The sequence below is a fragment of the Callorhinchus milii genome, unplaced genomic scaffold (assembly GCF_018977255.1).
Source record: "Callorhinchus milii isolate IMCB2004 unplaced genomic scaffold, IMCB_Cmil_1.0 Scaffold2, whole genome shotgun sequence".
NCBI classification, from domain to species: domain Eukaryota; kingdom Metazoa; phylum Chordata; class Chondrichthyes; order Chimaeriformes; family Callorhinchidae; genus Callorhinchus; species Callorhinchus milii.
Genome location: NW_024704743.1, coordinates 121761669 through 121784495, shown reverse-complemented (window position 1 = coordinate 121784495; position 22827 = coordinate 121761669). Strand labels below are relative to the sequence as shown.

The window sequence follows — 22827 nt, the reverse complement described above, 5'->3', positions numbered from 1 at the left end:
CACGAAGCATTGCTTCACCTGTAGAAATCTGTCTTAATATTTCTGGATATGGGATAAAAATGTCTCTTTGAATTCAGTCGCCACCAGTGACAATTCCTTTAAAAAATCCCCTGAAATGACCTGGTAACCACACCATTAATGTGGTTCAAGTGTATTATTACCTGGGCCTATAGAAAAGTACGGCCGCTGAGCGTGTCTCTCTCTCTCTGTGTCTCTCGCTCTCTGGATCTGTCTCCGTGTCTGGTGCTGGGTCTTGAGATGAAGGAGGTGGGGTGCTCCTGTAGCCTCGTTGGTTCCCCACTACCCCAAAAAATGGCCATCCAGTGTTTGTTAAAGAAGCATTTAATAAGATTTTTTTTTGAAACAATCTAATATGTGTTATTTCCTCATATTAAGCTTTTATCAATAAAGTGAAAAAATGTAGGTTGGCATTAAAATGTACCTCAATAGCACCAATCAACGCCCTGCAATTTTCAGCAGAATTTTCAAATCTTCCCGCAATTTTTGGCAAACTTTTCCACTGTCCCAGATTATTATCCCCGGAAAAGCAATCCAGCAATCGACTAACAACCAGGATCCTAGACTACAAAAAAATATGTGGTCACTCAATCCACGACTGCTCGGTCCTGGGATTCGTTACTGTAAAGCGCTCTGAGACGGCATCCGGCGTGGAGGGCGCTATATAAATCCAAGTTGTTGTTGTTTGTGGCACGCTGCTGTGCGCAATTGGCTGCTTGCATTTCGCCACAAAATACAGTCAATTCACTTTACAGTGTATCCTGTGAAGGGCTTTGAAAAGTAGACTTTGAGCTCAGTTCCTCCTGCCTTTATAATACTGAATGAATTCTGAGTTGGCTCCCTCAATCCCATTTCAGAACCTTAAATACCAATATAAAAATTCTTCTGAGACATCTCTCTTTAAGGCTTATCTGGTTGTTTTTTTTTATCTCTGGTTCCTTTAACACTAGGGATCTTCCTTGTTACTCTCTTGCTCCTAGAAGACTTCCTGAGAAGGATGGCTGTGCAAAGCCTGCAGAGAAGCAAACCTGAGGTGCCAATCGTCTTTTACGAATAATAATTTGAGCATTTGATATAGTACCTTATTTCGTCATTGAGAAATGCGCCAGCCAGTTGGACACAGCAGTGTCCCACAAACAGCCATGGACTGACTGACCAATTTTATTTGGGGAATTGTTGGCCAGGACACCGGAATAGAGTAACTCCTTTCTCTTTTCCAATAAAGCCATTGGATCTTTAACATCCACCTGAACAGGCAGACAGGACTTCGTTTAACATCTCATTCGAAGGATGGCAACTCAAACAATGCAACACAACCCAAGCAATGCTTTGGAGTATCAACATAGACTATGTGATTCTAACCCATAACCTCCTGATTCAAAGTCGAGAGTGTTGCCCCATTTCTCGTTGCATGCATTCTTATTATCGATTGTTGGTGTTATTAGTTGTTAAGGGAAAGAGAGGAGACAAGAGTGTGTAAGAAATCCATTGTTTTATTGACAACTAAAATAAGGACAAGATACATGAAGATTGAATTGCTGATGGGCAGCTGCTTAGGCTCAACCTGACTGTCTCGACACCTAGGAAAATGAACCACACGTCATTGGAGGCCAATCACAATGAAGGGCTTGGATTACATGATCCCTGGAATAACAGAGATATTCCCTCAGCCTAGCCCTGTCACACAACCTCCTTCTTTCAGTGATACTGTACCTTTAAGAGGATTCTGATCCAAGATTCAGAACATTCCAAAACTTTCGGTATCCTGGACCCTGTCAGTTTAGTCCCATATCTTGTACCTGGTCCAGCAGTTTTGTCCTGATCCGAGTTCAGTTCTGACTAGTTTCCAGTATTTGGTCCAGTTCTATCCCTGATTCAAAATAGCTTCGGTGAGAGAACATATCACAAGATTCAGCATTTCAAAGACCAAATAGTGGCCTCTCCCAGGACACGGGGAATTAATACTTATCTCTATTACACCCACATCGACAGTCAGTTTGAAACCAGATTGAGAATGTTGGGATGTGCGAGGTGAAACCTTGGACGAATGCTTCTTTGCTGTGAAAATCTCTGCTCCTCAGCCCTTCGGCCCATGGCAGTCGGGTCAGTCACTCAGGAATCAGTCCATTAAAACAACACAGGAGCCAGTACAACAATCTCATGAGCCTCCTAACTATTTACACGTGCAGCCCCAAACAACAGGGGCATTTGCAAACCCAAGTAACAGAACAACAATAACTTGAAATAAAGCTGGGAGAGGAGGGGTGGGTGACGGAGGGGACACTTCCTAAAGCCTGCTTCCTCTCACTTGTGACCCAATCCTAGATGTGGGACCTACATTTTCTCTGCTACCAGTGCAGAAACTGAGGGATTCTGCTATAAGGTGTGTTGCTAGCTATCCTCGAAATACGTGCGTGTAAAGTGAAAGAACATGAATACAACTATAGGTGTTTCAGCTCCCAAGCACAGGTCATGTATTTTTCTCCTTTTTCTGTGGTGATTGTGGATGCTGATGATTCTGGGATTGGGGGAGGTTGGAGAAGGCAGTGAATGTTCACAGCCAGGGTTTCCACCTGCACCCCCCCACCCATCACCACAGCACACACAAAATACAAATTGCTCTTCTGAAGTAGGGGCTGGTAATACCCAAAGTGTGTTGGTGCCCTGTAGCAGTCTCACAAGGTTGGCTCAAACTTGCCCTAAGCTACACGAGGTAGACTAGAGATCCCACCATTCAGATCACTCATGTTGGGTTAGTATGAGGGCATCAGGTGGAATGCTCTCCTGATTGCCCCAATCTCTCCTTGACCACCTTTTTATGCATTTGTCCAGCTGAGATGTGGTGGTAACATCTCAACCCAACAAGCTGGGACTCCAGGTCTGTAAACATAAATACTGTTGCATGTACATCAGTAAAATAAAGACCCCATTTCACTATTGCTCAGACCAAGTGCCTCCACAAGGTGGTAGGTGTTGACGGTAATGGCTGCTGATAATGCCACATAAACGTGCCAGCAATGCCACTGTGACTTCTGTTAAAGCCGTGTGTAACTGCTAGTGAGCCTATGTTACTTTATGTATACAACCTCCAGCATTCAAGCGCTCTGGGGCGCTACCCTGAACGAGGGGCACTATACAAATGCAAGTTGTTGTTGTTCAGCTCAGTCAGTCAGAGATGACAGCACAGACCCAGAACTGTAAGGGTTACCCTCTAACTGTAGACACAGTTGCAGTGATATAGGAATAAAATATGCACACTACCCCTATACAGATGTGTGTCCAGGCTAATTGCAACCGTGAATGTCTAATACACATGGGCAAATACGTACATGGACCTGCTGCAGTTAGAGTATAGCCATCCAACAGAACTCGGAGCTACAAAGAAATTCTCACTGATAGATCAACAGAGGCTCAAGACATGTGCATGTACACACAGGCCCTCGGGAGGTGTGAATGAATATTCACTGGGGCTTCAGTCCTCCCAGAAACCCCACTCACTCCCTTTGCCATACATACTCCCTGTCTTCTTTCTCACCTCCTCTCTCTCGCAGGTGCTATGTGGACACGTGGACGCAATCAGTCCGTTTCTTACACCCCCTCTGCCAGTTTCTTGTTTGCACACCCGCCCGTATCATCCAGGACTCTGCAGCCCGTGTCCTCTCCCACACTAGGCTCCGCGACTCTATCATCCCCATCCTTGCCCAACTCCACTGGCTTCCCATCACACAAGAGGATACAGTTCAAGATCTTGGTCCTCACCTTCAAAGCCCTCCACAGTTCTTGCCCTCCCCCCCACCCCCACTTCTCTGACCTCCTAACCGCCTACACCAACAACAACAACTTGGATTTATATAGCGCCCTCCACGCCGGACGGCGTCACAGAGCGCTTCACAGTAACGGATCCCGGGGCCGAGCCAGGGGGAGGGGGGGGAAGGTGACCAAAGGCGCGGTCGAAAAGAAAGGTCTTCAGCAGAGACCTGAAAATGGGAAGGGAGAGAGCGAGACGAAGGGAGTGAGGATTTGAGGACGGTGCAGGGATTTGAATACGAGGGTGAGGATCTTGAAGTCGATCCTCTCTGGGACAGGCAGCCAGTGCAGTCTGGCCAGGACTGGGGGGATCGGGGAGCGGAGTTTCGTGCGGGTGAGAATGCGGGCGGCAGAATTTTGAATGATTTGGATTTTATGGATAGTAGTGGAGGGGAGATCAGCGAGGAGGGCATTGGAGTAGTCCAGCCGAGAGGTCACAAAGGCATGGACCAGAGTAACAGCAGCTTTTGGGGAGAGGTATTGGCGGAGACGGGCGATGCGTCGGAGGTGGCAGAAGTCGGTGCTGGTGAGGGACCGGATGTGGGGGAGGAAGGATAATTGGGGGTCGAACCTGACGCCCAGGTTGCGTATGGGTCCCTGTCATCCTGTTTGCCCCCTCCGTTCAGCGGGCTCCTCCCCTGCTTTGCTCACCCCACTACTGGCGGGCGGGCGGGCCTTCCACCGCTCTGCACTCACCTTCTGGAATTCCACCCCGCAGTCCCTCCATCTCGCCCCCTCCCTCGCCACCTCCAAGACCCTCCTCTTCGACTATGCTTTCGATCTCCCTGCTTCCGCCCCCCTGCCCTCCACCCTCCCCCACCCCGACCCCCAGCTCGGGTCCATAAACGTAAGTCTGTCCACCGCCTTGGGACGTCCTCCCGACGTGAAAGGAGCTTATACAAATTTAATTTTGTGGTTGTTGTTGTTGTAGTACACCCTCTCTTTGCCCTGAGACTTTCTTTCCCTCCCTGCCACACCCCTCCGCCGGGTGGTTTCAAAGTGACAGTCTCATCGCGGTTACTTGAAGCCCATCATCTTCACATGAAACACACTCCTCTTGTGCTCTTCCCCCCCTCCACTCCGCCACCACCACCGCCGGACAGGACCAACCGAAGCCCTCCATCAGACCAGTCAGCGCCCGAGGAAGGAATATCCACCCCTCCCAAGGACCCCTCGTCCCTTCTCACACACACTCACCACCGCCACCCCACTCTCCCTCCCACCCCCTCTCGCTCACCCCCCCCCCCCCTCACTCACTCACCCCCCACCCTCACTCACTCACCCCCCACCCCTCTCTTTCTCATTCACCTCCCTCTTCTTTCTTACCCTCTCTCTCTCTCTCCTTCCTCTCCCTCACCATCTCTCTCTCTCACCCCCTCCTCTCCCTCACCCTCCCCTTTATCATTCTCCCTTCCCCCCCCTCCCTCCCCCCCTTCTCGCTCACCCACCCCCCCCCCGCACCCCCTCACTCACTCACCCCCCACCTCCTCTCTCACCCCCGTCTCTCTCTCTCTCTCTCTTAACCCTCACACTCTTCATCACACTCACCCTCTCCTCTAGCAGTGGATCTCATAAGCTACATCCTGCTTGAACGCCACCCCTCGCTGCTGCTGCTGCTGCTGCTGCTCCTCCCCCAGTGGGTCGCTCAGCTCGGGCTGCTCCGGGTGACCGGCCGCCTCCTGTGCCTGGGCGGCCTGGGCCCGGGCCGGGGCCGGGGCTGGGCCTGGGCCCGGGCCGAGTCCTTGTAGGTGAAGAAGTCGCGTCGCTGGCGGTCGATGACGAACATCTCGCGGCCCGTGGCGTCGCGCAGCTCCTCGAGCTGAGCGAAGGTGTTGGGGCCGTCGGAGTAGTCGTGGTAGGAGGGGAAGTTCTGGTAGTGCTGCGGGGCCTGGTGTTGGGCCTTGTCCCCGGGCCCCGGCCTCTCCCGGCCTTGGCCTCCTCTGCCCCGCTCTCTCCTCCGCCACCGCCGCTGCTGCTGCTGCCGCCAGATGACGGCCATGAGCAGCAGCGCGATCAGCGCCAACAGCGAGATGCCGATGGCGATGCCGGTCTGGGTGGCGCCGCTCAGCGCGCCGAAGTCCAGGCTGAAGTCGGGCTTGTGGAGCGGCTCCCTGCGCACGTCCAGGCCGGGGCCTCCAGTCCGGCCTGGGCCCGGGGGGCCGGAGCTCGCGCCGGGCCGGCGGTGGACCCGCAGCAGGAAGGCCCGCGCGGCCCGGCCGCCCGCGTTCGCCGCCTCGCACTCGTACGCGCCGGCCTGCGTCACGCTCACGTTGCTAAGGAACAGCACGCCGCTTCCGGTGCCGCTTCCGGTGGCCGTGGAGGCCTGGGCCCTCGGGCTCGGAGTGTGGCCCCACCGCGGCGGCGAGGACGACGACGACGAGGAGACGGAGGAGGAGAGGGCGGAGGCCCTGACGGCCGGGGCCAGGCGCCAGGTGACCACGGGCCGCGGGTAGCCCGAGGCCAGGCAGGTGACCCGCACGTCGCCCCCGGCCGGCACGGCCAGCTCGGCCCGCTCCAGGCGCACGGCGGGCGGGATGCAGACCAGGCTGTTGCGCGGCACGTCCAGGAGGCTCTGGCGGGCCAGGCGCGGGGGCTCCCCGCACACGATCTGCTTCTTGCCCAACAGGAGCAGCAGCAGCTGCCGCCGCCGCCGCCGCCGGTTGCGGTTGCGGTGGCTCTGCTCGTCGATCCAGCGGCGCAGCCAGAAGAGAGCGCAGTCACAGCGCCAGGGGTTGTCTGCGGGGACAGGAGACACCTCCTTCACAACAGCAATGGGACCCCCATAACAACACCCATGACATGACCCTATAGACATTAATGACCACTTGACACCCACACACGTCCCATAACTAACAGGCAACGACGAGGTATCGGTATTAACGGGGACGGATGACACAAACACCGGGGTTGGTAAGCGACACGGACGGCGATCCTGGCATGTGGCGCGGCGCGGCGCCGGATCACGCCTTCCGGGCGTCCCAACCGCGCTTGGCGGGGATGCGCGGCGAAGCCAAAGCGACCGCGGATGTTGTGGGCGGAGAAGAAGGAAAGAGACCACCCGCGAAATAAGACCGTGGAGTCCCGTGGCGTGTTAATAATAAAAATAATGCTAATAATAATAACAATCCTTGCGTTTGATGTAGCAATTCACTCTGCAGTACATTTCGCGAAGTGCTTTGAGACTCTGGAAGACGTGATAAGGTGCTATATCAAATGCAAGGGTTATTATTATATAGCGGCTCGTTATGTCTTCGGACGCCTAAAAGCGCTCCGCAGAATATGCTGTCAGCTGAATTGATTGTATTTTGTGGACGGAACTATTGGTTGGAGCACTCGCTTGGCAAGTAAGAGGACCTGGGTTCGATTCAAATACAATGATTATTACTATTATTAATGATCCTTGCATTTGATATAGCGTCTTATCATGTCGTCAAGAGGTCTCAAAGCACGGGGAAGTCTTGTGTCTCATTATTAATAATATTATTTCTTATGCATTTGTGTCTCTTGTCTCTCGTTAATAGTGATAATAAGGTAAGACACAAACACATAATAAAAAATAATAATTACAAGACACATAATAAGAGACGAGAGTCCCGCCTGAAATCTCCTTTTTGACCGTGCTTCTGGTCACTTCCCCCTCCCGGCTTGGAATCAGACTCCACCACTGTTAAGCGCTCTGAGACGCTATCCTTCGTGGAGGGCACTATATAAGTGCAAGTTGTTGTTGTTATTTTTGGTTAAACAGGTGTGTGGAGTGAGGAAACTCGCCTAAGGTTTCGCGCCGTCCGGGAATCGAACCCAGGTCCTCTCTCTTGCGAGGAAAATGGTCTAACCAATACCCTACAAGACTGTTGGTGAGATTCAGTGTGACGCAGTGGGTGGATTTGATGAGCACCTCATTATCACATGCTGACCTGTGAGTCTGAGGACTTGGAGACTCCTCAGGGGGCGGATAACTGCCTGGCTGAGAGTTCGCAAGTGGTTGTTGCTGAGGTCAAGGAGTGCCAGTGAAGACAGACCAGCCAGTGCTTGCTCCTCCAGGAACTGCAGCCTATTCTCCTGCAGGTGCAGCTCGTGTAACCTCTGAAAAACATTCACCACATTTCATCATGTTTTCTTCTCATATTAAAAAATTTCCTGTCAGTTCCCCAACTCTTACCCGGACTGTTTCCATCGTTAGGTACAGCACAGATTAAAGACTGAGTAACGCTCCCTCTAAACTGTCCATCTAGCATTCCCAGGTCAACTACACCATGAGTTATGTACTGAATAAAGCTCCCTCAACACTGCCCATGGTATTAATAATAATCCTTGCATTTGATGTAGCACCTTATCACATTGTTGAGATGTCTCAAAGCGCTTCGCAGAATAATAATAATAATAATCCTTGCATTTGATATAGTGCTTTTCACGTCGGGAGGACGTCCCAAAGCGCTTCACAGAATACACTGTAAAGTGAATTGACTGTATATTTGTGGGCAAACGCGGCAGCCAATTGCGCACAGCAATGTCCCACAAACAGTCGTAGATTGAAAATGACCAATTTATTATTGTTTTTAGTTTTGGAGGGATTATTATTAGGCTCTGTGTGGAGTAAGGAAACTTGCCCAAGGTTTCGCCCTCTGCCTGGAAATGAACTCAGGTCTCTCGCTTGCAAAGCGAGTGCTCTAACCACTGAGCCACAGGACTCCAATATACTGTAAAGTGAATTGACTATATTTTGTGGGTGAAACGCAGCCGTCAATTGCGCCCAGCAGTGTCCCACAAACAGTCATGATTATTACCTGTGGCAAGCAATCCGCCAATTAACTATCAACCAGGTTCCTACTTACTGCTAGGTAAACAGGCGTGTGGAGTAAAGAAACTTGCCTAAGGTTTCATCCTGCCTGGGAATTAAACCCGGGACCTCTTGCTTGTGAGGCTAGTGCTCCAATCAATATACTACACGAACAACCCAGATTAGTGACAGCACAGGTTAGAGACAGAATAAAGGTCCCTGTAGATTGCCAATTTAGTATTGCCAGGTCAGCTACAACAAGGATTAGAGACAGAGAAAACCTCCCTCTACACTTCTGTCCAGCACTATCAGGTCAGCTACACTTTGTGTTAAAGACCGAGGAAAGCTTCCTTTACAGTACCCTAAGCAGCACATCCAGGTAAGCTGCAGCGGAGGTTAGAGATGGAATAAAGCTCCCTCTACACTGTCCAACATTCCTAGGTGGCGGTAGCATGGGTTAGGTACAGGGAAAAGGCCTCTCACCAGAATAAAGGCCTCTCCCCATCCGTCCAGCAGCAGTGACAGTCAGCTACAGCACAGATTAGAGATAAACCTCCCTCTACTTTGTCCACATTATACATGGACATACAGTATATTTATACAACTATATATATATTTACATATTTCCTCGCAATATTTTTACATTTTCTCTATCCTGTAGAGGAGTCCTGTAGCTCAGTGGTTAGAGCTCTCGCTTTGCAAGCGAGAGATCTGAGTTCAATTCCAGGCAGAGGGCGAAACCTTGGGCAAGTTTCCTTACTCCACACAGAGCCTAATAATAATCCCTCCAAAACAAAACAATAATAAATTGGTCATTTTCAATCTACGACTGTTTGTGGGACATTGCTGTGCGCAATTGGCTGCCGCGTTCGCCCACAAATATACAGTCAATTCACTTTACAGTCTATTCTGTGAAGCGCTTTGGGACGTCCTCCCGACGTGAAAAGCGCTATATCAAATGCAAGGATTATTATTATTATTATTATTATCCCTTTGCCTTGCCCCATGCTTCCCTATCTTCAAGTCACGCCTGAAGTATTTCCTCTTGGACTATGTCTATGGTCAGCTCCCTTCCCCCTGCTTGGTATTGTGCTCCGCCACTGTTAATGGCTCTGGGACGCTACCCTGTGAGAAGGGCACTATATAAATGCAACTTGTTGTGTAGCACTCCCAGGTCAGCTGTAGAACAGGTTACATAAAGAGTGAGTCAGGAATAACAACAACAACAAGATTCCATTTATAGAGCGCCTTTCACGTCGGGAGGACGTCCCAAGGCACTGTGAACTGTAACAGCAGTGAAAACAGCTGGGAGCTAAGTGTACCTGAAGCCCATAGAAGGTGTAGTCCGCCAGCTGGGTGATGTGGTTGCCCGCCAGGTATAGCACCCGTAGATGCTCCAGCCCCTCAAAAATGCTGCTGTTGAGCTGTCGGAGCCGGTTGCCATTGAGAGCCAGCTCCACCAGGAAGTGCTGGCTGGACAGAGCCCCCGCCTCAATGGTGACCAGGCTGTTGTTCTGGATGTAGAGGTTCTGCAGTTTTGGAAGACTGAAGAAGTCCAGACGCCTGACGTGACCAATGTTGTTGTCTTGCAGGAATATGGTCTGAGAGAAAGTGTGGACATCCATTAACTCAAGTTGTTAATGTTAACTCAACATTAACAACTTGCATTTATATAGCGCCCTTCACGCGGGCTAGTGTCTCAGAGCGCTTAACAGTGGTGAAGTCTGATGCCGAGCCGGGGGGAGGGAGGAGGTGACCGTAAGCATGGCCAAAGAGGAAGGTCTTCAGTATTGATCTAAAAGAGAGGAAGGAGGGGGCATGGTGTAAGGATTGCGGGAGAGAGTTTCAGGGCATAGTGGTTGAAAGCGTGGCCACTGATGGTGGAGCTGATGGTGGAGCAGAGGGGACAAGGGACAAGCAGGGGGCCAGAACCCCAGTCGAGCACAGGCAGAGGGTAGTGAAGTGGGGAATAAGCATATCAGAGAGGTATGGATGTTCCAGGGCGTGAAGGGATTTGTAGAGATGTGAGAGGATCTTAAATCAATCTGTCCTGTGATAGGGAGCCAGTAGAGCCTGGCGAGGACTAGTGTGATGGAGGTACAGAGTTTAATGTGGGTGAGAATCTGGGTGGTGGAGTTCTGAATCAGGAACAGGAGGAGGCCATTCAGCCTTTTGAACCTGTTCTGCCATATAATTAGATCATGGCTGATCTGCATCTCAACAAATTATTTCTCTGCTGAAGACCTTTCTTTTCGACCGCGCCTTTGGTCACCTTCCTCCCCCTCCCCCTGGCTCGGTCCCGGGTTCTGTTACTGTGAAGCACTCTGAAACGCCGTCCGACGTGGAGGGCGCTATATAAATCCAAGTTGTTGTTTCAATTCCAATTTCCCGCTTTCTCCCCATATCACTTAATACCCTGACCTACCAAAAATCTATCAACCTCACTCTTGAAGGTGTGGATCCAGCATTCACGGCCGTTTGGGGGAGAGAATTCCAGATTTCTACCAGCCTTTGAGTGAAATATTGCTTCCTGATTTCACTCTTAAATGGCCTGGTTCTAATGTTAAGACTATGGCCCTTGTTTTGGATTCCCCCACCAGAGGAAATAGCTTCTCTGTATCTACCCTATCAAATCCCTTCAACGTCTTAAATATCTCAATCAAACCACCCCTCAACCTTCTAAACTCAAGGGAATACAATCCAAGTTTACGCAGCCTCTCCTGGTAACAACTCTTTTAGGCCTGGTAACATTCTGGTGAACCTCCAATATATCTATCCAGTGGTGTGGTGCCCAAAACTGAACGCAGTCTCCAGATGGGGTCTGACTAACGCTCTATAAACCTGAAGCAGCATTTTTTCCTCTTTGTATTCCAGGTCCCTCGAGATAAAGACCAACATTCCATTTACCTTTTTGATTACTTTTTGCACCTGGAAATTAGTTTTTAGTGATTTGTGAATATGGACACCCAAATCTCTCTGCGCCTACAGTTCTTAATTTCTCCCGATTAAGAAAATATTCTGGTTTATCTTTTTTCGGTCCAGAGTGAATGACTACATTGAACTCCCATCTTCCACAGCTTTGGCCACTCACTTAACCTGTCCCTTTGTAACTTCCTACTCCCATCTGGACAATTTACTGAGCCTCCTAGCTTAGTATTGCCTGCAAACTTGGATATAAAATTTTCTATTCCTTCATCCAAGACATATATATATATATCTATGGTGAATAGCTGGGGTTCCAGTACAGACCCCTGGGGGACACCACTTGTCACCAATCAGAGAACATTTTCTTTATCCCTAGTCTCTGTTTCCTGCCTTCCAACCAATTACCAAGCCACGTCACAAGATTACGTCCGACTCCATGCGCTTCCATTTTTGTCAATTTGTTGTGTGGAACCTTATCCAACGCCTTCTGAAAGCCCATACAAACGACATTCATAGACACTCTTTTATCCAGCATTTTAGTGACCTCAAAAAATTCAACGAGATTAGTCAGACACAACCTACCCTTCACAAACCCTTGCTGAGTCTCTTTGACTAGCTCATACCTGTCCAAGTGTTCAGTCACTCTGTCCCTGATGATGAATTCCAGTATTTTCCCTACAATTGACATTAAACTGACTGGTCTGTAGTTTCCTGGTTTCTCCCTCCCTTCTTAAATAAAGGGGTGACATTTGCAATTTTCCTATCTAAGCGCACAATTCCTGAATCTAATGAGTTTTAGAAAATTATAGCAAATGCATCTGCAATTTTCTCTCCTATTAGGTCCTGGAGATTCATCCATCTGGAGTCCCATTATTTTCTCCATTGCCATTGTTTTATTTATATTTTATTAAACATTTCTCTTTGACTTATTTTTAGGTTCCCCTGTACAGCTGGTATTTTGTCCTGATCCTCTACTGTAAAAAGGGTAGCAAAGTATTTATTTAACATAAATACTTTAAACTGAGAAGTTAAGTGATAGGGTCAATGGGTTGGCCAATGAAAATCTCATACATGTCTGGGTATTTTAGATGGTGACTAATCACTACACAATGCAGATCTAAACAAAGTTCTTTCTTTTCAGTAGGCAGCTGATTCAGCAAGATTTAATGAGTCAATCATAGATAAGATTAATCTGTGACTCCAGGGTGTGGCAGCGGATATCTGTCTTTCAATTGTGATTTGCTTTCGAGAAGTTTCTAATCTGAAAAAAGGCCCAAAAAAGATTGCAAAGTAAATATCTGTCTACAGATAGGTCTTTATTTGCTGACCGGCAGGTTCCTGTGGAGTCCTGTAGTGTATTGGTAAAAGCACTCGCCTCACAAGCGAGAGGATCTGGGTTCGATTCCCAGTTGGGGAGAAATCTCAGGAAGTAGAATTTCTGTAATTAATGTCTCTACCCCCTCCTCGCTCCCTCCCTTCCCTCCCCTCACCATTTCCCCCCCTGCTCGGGTCCTGACCCAACTGTACAGCGCCTTGGGACGTCCTCCCGATGTGAAAGGCGCTCAATAAATGGAATCTTGTTGTTGTTGTTGTAAATATCTCAAATTATATTTGCAATGTTTATATATATTTGAAACATATGATCAATTTCATATGAGGGGATCCACAGCGAAAACTTGAGGAACACAGCATGGAAACTGCTCTGGTCAAGGTCACAAATGACATCCTGACCATGTGTGACCAGGGCTCCTTCTGCCTCCTCAATCTCTCGACCTCTCTGCCACCTTTGACACCGTGGACTACTCAATCCTCCTCCACCGCCTCTCCTCCTACCTCAACCTTCAAGGTTCTGTCCTTGACTGGTTCAGGTCCTACCTTTCACACTGCCTCCACTTCATCGTGGTAAACATCTTCTCCTCTAGCCCCGCACCGTCTCATGCGGTGTTCCTCAGGGCTCTGTCCATGGTCCCCTCCTCTTCACCCTCTACATGCTCCCCCTTGGTGACATCATCCGCAGACATAAGGTAAATTTCTACATGTATGCAGATGACACCCAACTCTACCTCTCTTCCTCCACTCTGAACTCCAGGACTACTGAGGTCCTGACTGACTGCCTGTCCAACATCAAGTCCTGGACGAGGGACAACTTTCTCCAACTCAACGTCAGCAAGACCAAGGCCCTCCTGATTGGCTTGCACCAGCGCCTCCGCACCTCAGGCGCTGGCAGCTTCAGCCTCCACGGCTGCACTGAGCCAGTCAGGAACCTGGGTATCTTGTTTGACCCTGAACTGTCCTTTCTCCCCCACATCTGCACCATGACTGGCACTGCCTACCACCACCTCCGCAATATTGCCAGACTCCGCCACTGCCTCACCCCTCAGGCTGCCGAAACCCTCACCCATGCATTCGTCACATCAAGGCTCGACTACGGGAACTCCCTCCTCATCGGCCTTCCCAACTCTTCCCTTCACAAGCTGCAGATCATCCAAAACTCTGCAGCTCATGTACTCTCACGCACCAGACTCCGTGACCCCATCACTCCCATGCTCGCCCAACTCCACTGGCTCCCCATCCCCAGAGGATCGAGTTCAGGATCCTTGTCCTCATCTTTAAGGCCATCCATGGCCTTGCCCCTTCCTACCTCTCTGACCTGCTGACTCCCTACCAACTGCCCGCTCTCTCCGTTCATCGAGTTCCGGCCTGCTCCATGTCTACCGCCCTACCCTCAGTGGCCAGGCTTTCAGTCTCTCTGCCCCCACGCTCTGGAACTCCCACGGTCCCTTTGCCTCACCTCCTTCAAGGCTGGTCTGAAGACCCTTCGACTGTGCCTTTGGTCTCCCTCCCACCTCTCTGCCTTCCCTCACCCCTACACCACCCCTCCCCCATGCTCGGGCCCCGACACCTGACTGTTCGGCGCTTTGGGTCGTCCTCCCGACGTGAAAGGCGCTCTATAAATGTCATTTTGTTGTTGTTGTTGTAGAACAGCATCTTATCTACAGCCCTCTGGCCTCAATATTGATTTCAGCCACTTCAGACCATAACAGCTCACCTTCCTTCTGTTACCAGAAAGAGTTATCTTCTGTTATCATTACAATCATCAGCCCAGACATTCTTTCTCTCTCTCTTTGTCTATCAAAACAGGGGATCCTTAACAGCCACCTGAACAGCCAGACCAGTATCTCGGTTTAACATCTCATCCGAACAATGGCACTTACAACAATGAGCAAACACCGAGCACAGGATTGGAACGTGAGTCTACACAAGTAGACTCTATTCCACACAAGTGTGCATGTTTTGATAGATATGCCACTTACTATTATAAGGCCATATCTTACTTTAATGTTTATTATCACAGTTTGATCAATAAGTGTTCTCATGCCACCGTTGCCCAAACAAAAATATACATTTAAGAAGTTATGCATTGTAAAACTCGAGGGTTACGGATGATCTGATTGCAGATAGATACACCTATGAAGTTTGTTTCAACGATACTGTGCAATGAGAAACGTGATGAATAACTCAGGAATGTCCTTCAATCAGCTTTTTTTTAGTGTAAAAACAAAATGGTATTTGGAGTGCCGACTGCTTCCTGATCAGACACGGAAGAAAACAATGCCTATCAGCCAGAAAACAAGATAAATATTGAGCGGTAAATGACAGGCATGAATGTTGTCCTATCAAACAGTTGCACCCTGCCATGAAGCAAGTGAAATCGTTTGTCCCACTGCAAAAAAAGACTTTTCCAAAATTTCCTTATGTTGATTTGTGATTTTGATCCTCTCACTCGTCTACAAATTCCTTCACACTCTGGCGCCTCCCTACCTCTCTGACCTGCTTTATCCCGACTCCACCAGCCACTGACTCCGCTTGACTGGCTCTGGCCTCCTGCTTGTCCCTCGTCCCCTCCGCTCCACCATCGGCGGCCGCGCTTTCAGCATCTACGTCCCGAGCTTTGGAACGCTCTCCCTCAGTCCCTCTGCCTTGCCCCCCTCCTCCCCCTCTTCCTCTTCAACCGTGGTTATGGTCAACTCCTCACCAGCCCCCCTCCCAGCTCAGGATCAGGCCCCACCACTAAATAATACTAATAATCCTTGCATTTGATATAGTGCCTTAACACGTCTTCAAGACGTCACAAAGTTCTTCACAGGATACACTCTAAAGTGTAGTGACTGTATATTCTGTGGGCGAAACGCCATTTTCTCCATTGCCATTGTTTCATTTGTATTAATTTTATCAAGCTCTCTTTGACTTATTTTTAGGTTCCCCTGTACGGCTGGTATTTTGTCCTCATCCTCTACTGTAAAAACGCTAGCAAAGTATTTATTTAACAAGTCAGCCATTTCCTTATTTTCCGCTTATAGTCTCACCTGCATCTGTCTTTAACGGACCCACAATCTCCTTGACCATTTTCTTTCTTTTAATATATTTATAAAAGCTTTTAATATCCCTTGCAAGTTTTTTTATCATACTCTTTTTGCTCCTCTTATTACTTTTTTTTTGTATACCTTTGTTGCCTTTTGTAGTTCTCCCAGTTCTCTGCATTCCCACTTTTTCTTGCATTTGAGTAAGCCTTTTCATTGAGCTTGATACAGTCTCTAACGTCTTTTGTCCACCATGGTTGCTTAACTGCACAATTGGAGCTTTTGCATTTTAGGGGCATGTACTTATTCTGCATTGTATCAAATACTTTTTTGAATACAAAGTTTTTTTGAAGTTTGCCTTACTTAAATTTAAAATCCTAGTTTGGGACACTGCCTTCTGCCTCACAAATCCAATGTCAAATTCAATCATATTATGATCACGATACGCAAGATGTTCCCTTACTGTCAGACTGTTAACTTGTTCTGGCTCATTACTCATCACCAAATCCAGTATGGCTTGTTCCCTTGTTGGTTCTAAAACATATTGTTCCAAAAAACTGTCCTGAATACATTCCAGAAATTTGTTCACTTTACTACCTGAGGTGTCCTGCTTCTCCCAGCCTGTGAAAATTAAAATCTCCCATAATAACCACATTGCTTTTGCTACATGCTTCCCTGATCTCTGTATTTATACACGTCCCCACGACATCACAACTCTCTGGAGGTCTGTAGACAACTCCCCGTAGAATCTTACATCCTTTGCTGTTCTTTAATTACCTGATCGCCCTTACGGAAATCTTTCCTTTCCACTGTGTCTTTTATCAATGCCGCTACTCCTCCTTTCCCAATGTCTCTGTCTTTTCTAAAGATCTTATAGCTTGGAATATTTAGCTCCCAGTCCTGCCCAGCTTGTAACGAGGTCTCTATAATGGCTACTACATCGTACCGTTTAAGTTGAATTTGTGCTTCTAACTCACTTGTTTTATTTCTTATGTTACATGCATTTGTATACATAACTCTTATGTGGGTAACTGTTCCCAACATGCTTATACGCCTGACGATGTTCTTCTCACGCTGTTTTGATTTGTTTTTGTGATAACTTTCTATTACCTTTTTCTTTCCTGTAGTATTTATGTCATCTTTACCACTATTTGTATTCTGACCGTTGCTCTCATCCTCTCCTTGCCTTATGTTTTGGCTTCCACCCAACCCTCCCCCCAGCCCCCGCTTACTGCTTAATCCATTGTAGTACGTGGGTAGTGGAGCTGGGGAGAGTGGCGAGGAGGGCATTGGAATAGTGAAACAGGGTAATGGACGATCTTTCAGCAAATGATGTATGGCGCACCACATGTAGTCAGTAAAGGACTTGAACTGTTTAAGTGGGGGTGGACGGGGATGGGCGGAGGGAAGAGATCAGGGGAAGGGATGCGCTTACATTCCCGGGACATGTTTGAACACAATAAGAACAAATGAATTTCCCGTTAGGAGTTGCTGTGTCTGGACACGTGCGTGGCATCCTGAGATTCCACATTACCTGGGTAGACGAGGGAATGTCGGCGGGCACTCTGGTCAGCCCCAGGGACCGCATTCCACCGTCGTGCTGTAGCACCGGCATCTAGCCGGGCAGCCCCAGCACCCGAACACATGGACACTGAGGATTACAAGAGCAGCGACCAGGTCCATCGAGTTAGAGGAGGCAGCCTGCAAAATAAGAGACCATAGGAGAGGTTCATACAGGACTCCAGGAGCTTCTTATCCCCTGTGTTGTGTAGTCCCATAACTCAGTGAGCACTCGTCTCACAAGCGAGAGGTCCCTTGTTTGATGCCTGGGCCTGGGCCTGGGCAGGGCGAAACCTTAGGCAAGTTTCCTTACTCCACACGCCTCTGTTTACCTAGCTGTAAGTAGGAATCCGCTTGTTAGTCGATTGGCGGATCGCTTTCCGGGGGTAATAATCTCTTCAAACTAAATAATAATAACAATTTGTCACTTCAATCCATGACTGTTTGTGGGACACTGCTGTGCGCAATTGGCAGCCGCGTTTCACCCACAAAATGCTCATTCAATCCACTTTACATTATATTCTGTGAAGCCCTTTATGACAACTCAACAACATGGTAAAGCGATATATCAAATGCAAGGATTATTATTTATTATGAATACAAATATTATTATCTAGGCTTTTTTCTCGCTTTCATTTACCTTCCCTGCTTCTACTTTACAATGATACTGTGGCTTTTCTTCTGCAGCACTGTTGAATATTTTGTACAATTTGTCACCAATTTTATTTACAATGTAAAGCTCAGGTTTATTCCTTGCTCAGCTCATAAGAACATAATAAAAGAAGAATTTGCTAGGCGAAAGAAAACCAAGGTCCATCCAGTTCACCTTCCACCATCCTAGCAGTCGCAAGCATATGATTTGGATAGCTCTTTTCAAAGATCCAGCACAGACACGATGGACTGAATGGCCTCCTTCTGTGCTATATAATTCTATGGTTCTATGTCACAAACTGTATACTGAGATATTATTTTCTCACAGACATCTATCTAATTTGTTCTTGAATGAATTGTCACTTTCTGTTTCCACCGTCTCCCTAGAGAGCCTGTTCCATACATTTACTACTCGTTCACTGCAGTAATAATAATAATAATAATCCTTGCATTTGATATAGCGCTTTTCACGTCGGGAGGACGTCCCAAAGCGCTTCACAGAACACACTGTAAAGTGAATTGACTGTATATTTGTGGGCGAACACGGCAGCCAATTGTGCACAGGAATGTCCCACAAACAGTCGTAGATTGAAAATGACCAATTTATTATTGTTTTGGGTTTTGGAGGAATTATTATTAGGCTCTGTGAGGAGTAAGGAAACTTGCCCAAGGTTTCGCCTCTGCCTGGGATTGAACTCAGGTCTCTCGCTTGCAAAGAGTGCTCTAACCACTGAGCTACAGGACTCCACAGTAGTGTTTCTGCAGAAGTGTTTTGAATTTACCCCCATTTCAATCACAGACTGTGTCCTCTGGTTCTACTGTTCAGTACAAGATAAAACATCATAGTCTACGTTCAACAACAGCAACAACAAATACATTTATACAGCGCCTTTTATATTGGAAGGGCATCCCAAGGTGCTGGATAGTTAAGGGTTTGCACCCAAGCTGGGCATTGGAATCAACAACAACTTGGATTTATACAGCGCCCTCCACGCCGGACGGCATCTCAGGGGTATAGAGTAGGAGGTGTGGGAATATGGCCGAAGGCACGGTCAAGGAGGAAGGTCTTGAGACGGGCTCTGAAGGAGGTGAGGGAGGGGACGAGGTGAAGGGATTTGGGGATGGAGTTCCAGAGGGTGGGGGCAGAAAGGCTGAAGGCTCATCCACAGAGGGAGGGAGGAGCAAGGCCATGGAGGGTTTTAAAAGTGACGATGAGGATTTTAAACTCGATCCTCTGGGGGATGGGGAGCCGGTGGAGCCAGGCGACGATGGGGGTGATCGGCTCATAGAGCTTGGTACAGGAGAGGAGACAAGCTTAAGAGTTATAATAAATAATAATCCTTGCATTTGATATAGCGCTTTTCAAGTCTTCTAGACGTCTCAAAGCGCTTCACAGAATAAGCTGTAAAGTGAATTGACTATATTTGTGTGAGAAATATACAGTTCTGGATAATGATAATAATAATCCTTGCATTTGATATGATATCTTATCCCGTTATTAAGACGTGTCAAAGCGCTTCACAACAACAACAAGCTTACATTTATAGACTATAAACTGTTGTGACTGTATTTTGTGGGTGAATTGCGGCAGCCATTTCCGCACAGCAGTGTCCCACAAACAGTCATGGAGTAAATGACCAATTTTTATCTGAGGGATTGTTGGCCAGGACAGCGGGAGCGAGAAATTCCCTTCTCTTTTCAAATAGTGTCATGGGATCTTTAATGTCCACCTGAATAGGCAGACGGGACCTTGGCTTAACATCTGATCCTAAGGACGACACCTCCAACGTTCTCAACCCCCAGCACTGCATTGAAGTGTCATCTTAGACTGTGTGATTCGAAGGTCCGACGTGAGGCTTGAACCCACAACCTTCCTACTCAGAGGCGAGAGTACTACCAACTGAGCCAGGGTGACACAGTAATCTGAAATTTGTGGAGGGAAGAATCCCCGTTAAGCACGTGGGGATCACTGTCCCACACCTCCATTCAGAGCTAAGCTACTGGGAGGAAAAATCCATCAAAAACAATCCCCAGCACCTGCAGCAAAGCAAACATCACTTACCAACTTGGACTAAATTGTCCCAGTCTCAAGTCTCTGTAATATCGGCCTTTGTCCCTCGTCACCGCCAGTGACTATTGAGGTTCGAATCTTGATTCCTCCATTCTCCAACTCCCAGAGGTTTCTAACTCTGACAAGTCTATGGCGACTAGTGTGCAGAAACAGGGAATTAAACAATATACTGCGCAAGATAAACAGAGCAAACAGTGCAACGCTGTCAGCAATTATGTTGTTGTGGGTGTCCAAGGGGGAAGGTTTTGTTCAGTGTGATTGACAGTTTACTAAGAGGAAGGTTGTGTTCTGCAGCAATCACTCAGACATCCTCCAAACGTCTCTGAAGTGATTACCAAATGTCTGTGGCTACATAACATATTGTACTCTCATTATAACTAGTATCAATCACAATAACTCAGCACAGCTCAACATCACACGCGTATCTCTTTATCACAGACTCATTGTCACATTCCAATATACTGTACCTTTATAACACCTCGATGTAGCTCGCTATAACATATTGTCTGATTTACCTCTTTATAATAATAGTAACCCTTGCATTTAATACAACAAATTACTTTTGTGTAGTGCCTTTCATGTAAGGAGGACGTCATATCGCTCCTGGAATTGAACTCAGGGCTCTCGCTTGCAAAGCGAGTGCTCTAACCACTGAGTTACAGGACTCCACAATGTCGTCACGGATGGGTGAGTTTTTTGTGATACCATAAAGACATCCACACATTTCATACATAGACAGAACATCTCCAGCTTCTCATAGGTCATTCAGATTGCGAATGTGACTAAATTCACAGCCAACATACACACACACATACTTACATACACACACACGCGATTACATACACACAATTATGCTGACCCATATACACACATACACAAAAAATATATGCAAATGCATATGGCAGACATATGCCTATGTATGTAGTGTATACATGTATATTTATATATACATACACATGTACACACAAACATACACACTATGCACATATACATATATGCCACGCACACTCATAAGGTACACACATGCACACATACATTTACACAGTCACATACATATAGATACACACGCATGTATATATACACACACTCAGATATATAAACACATACACATACTCATATACACATATTTACAAACGGGAGCACACACACATAAACACACTCAAGTAAACAAACACACAAACTAACACATAAACACCCATCTTTTGCGCACTTATGAACACACATACGCACGCACATCTGAACATAGCTCACTTATATAAACGTGCACAAATCTTCATAAAGGCACCCCATATGAACGCGTACATATGAATGCACAAGCACATGTGTGTGTTTGTCTATGAGTATGTGTGCACACGTGTGTATATGTGTATATATATATGTATACACTACTTACATAGGCACTACATATATACAAAGATACACTCACTTAGTTATAAACGTGACAGGCTGCTAATATAAGTGTTTGCACACCAAGTGCTAACATCTCAGGACTGACTACCCATTGAACAGGCCCCTCACTGAAGACAAAGAGAGCCCTGTGCAGTGAGCATATTCTGTGCCCCACGTAATAACACTAATAATCCTTGCATTTGATATAGCGCCTTATCACGTCTTCGAGACGTCTGAAAGCGCTTCACAGAATATCCTCGAATGCGAATTGACTGCATATTCTGTGGACGAAACGCGGCAGCCAATTGCGCACAGCAGTGTCCTACAAACAGTCGTGGATTAAGCGACCAAATTATGATTATATTTTGGGCGGGAGGGTTTATTAAGCCCAGAAATGATCCCCTAATCGACTAAGAACCGGGTTCCTGCTTACTGCCAGGTAAACAGAGGCATATGGAGTAAGGAAACTTGCCTAAGGTTTCACCCTGCCCGGGAATCGAACCCGTGTCCCCTCGCTTGCTTACTCAGTACAGTATTCAGGAGATTAGTTGAACAGTTGAACAGTGTTCCGCATGTCTCCTGATGTAATGACCCAACACATTGGCTGGGTTCATATAAAGCGAATCTCACGCGCAGCAGTGCTCACCTGCCTATAGCTGGTGGACCACACAGCGAACAAGAGTGTTGTCTGAGGCTCTCTCTCTCTCTCTCTCTCCCGCCTTGCCCTGCCCAGCCCTGTCCTTCAGGCTCCTGTGATTCTCATTCCCAGCACTAAGACGCGAGGAGGCCCCACAAGCCAAGCGCCCTCTCTCGTAAACGTCCCTCTCTCGCTCTTTCCCGTCGCCTCTCCCTCTCTTCCATTTCACTGACTCTTTCACGCCAACCCCACGGTCCCCCCAGGGCTCGGCCAATCCACGGCTACGTCGGACCAACCTATCGCCCTGGCTGGAGGGCTGGGCTTCCTTCGCTTGGCCAATGTCAGAGACGCACTGCGACCTCACCACATCCCGGGCCCATCTTCCTCTTCGTTTCTCATTAGGCATCTGTCTGTGCGGAGCAGGGATGGAGTGATCCAGGCTGTCGTTTCTAGGCAACCGGCTGCAGCTATTGGGAGTCCTTTATAATGAGGGGTCCTCAGACAGAACTCTGTCGCCTTTCATTAATCTCGTGACAAAACGGGCCTTGCAAGCCCTTTTATTCCCTTTCTCTTTCTCTTCATTCAGCCTCTTTCTCAGGCTGCCATTGGCCTGGTGAGGACTGAGAGAGAC

At 47.8% G+C, this 22827-nt stretch overlaps 1 protein-coding gene across 1 annotated transcript; it reads right to left on the bottom strand.

Annotated features, from left to right (window-relative positions):
- Positions 1 to 5539: 5539 nt before the first annotated feature.
- On the bottom strand, positions 5540 to 17600 carry LOC103179731 (leucine-rich repeat-containing protein 24; the record flags this gene model as incomplete). Its single annotated transcript, XM_042331705.1, is given in 5 exon segments — positions 5540 to 6561; positions 7740 to 7908; positions 9925 to 10203; positions 17423 to 17469; positions 17472 to 17600. Coding segments are annotated over 5 exon segments (1617 nt in total), but the record flags the coding sequence as incomplete, so codon positions are not given.
- Between the last annotated feature and the right edge of the window lie 5227 nt (positions 17601 to 22827).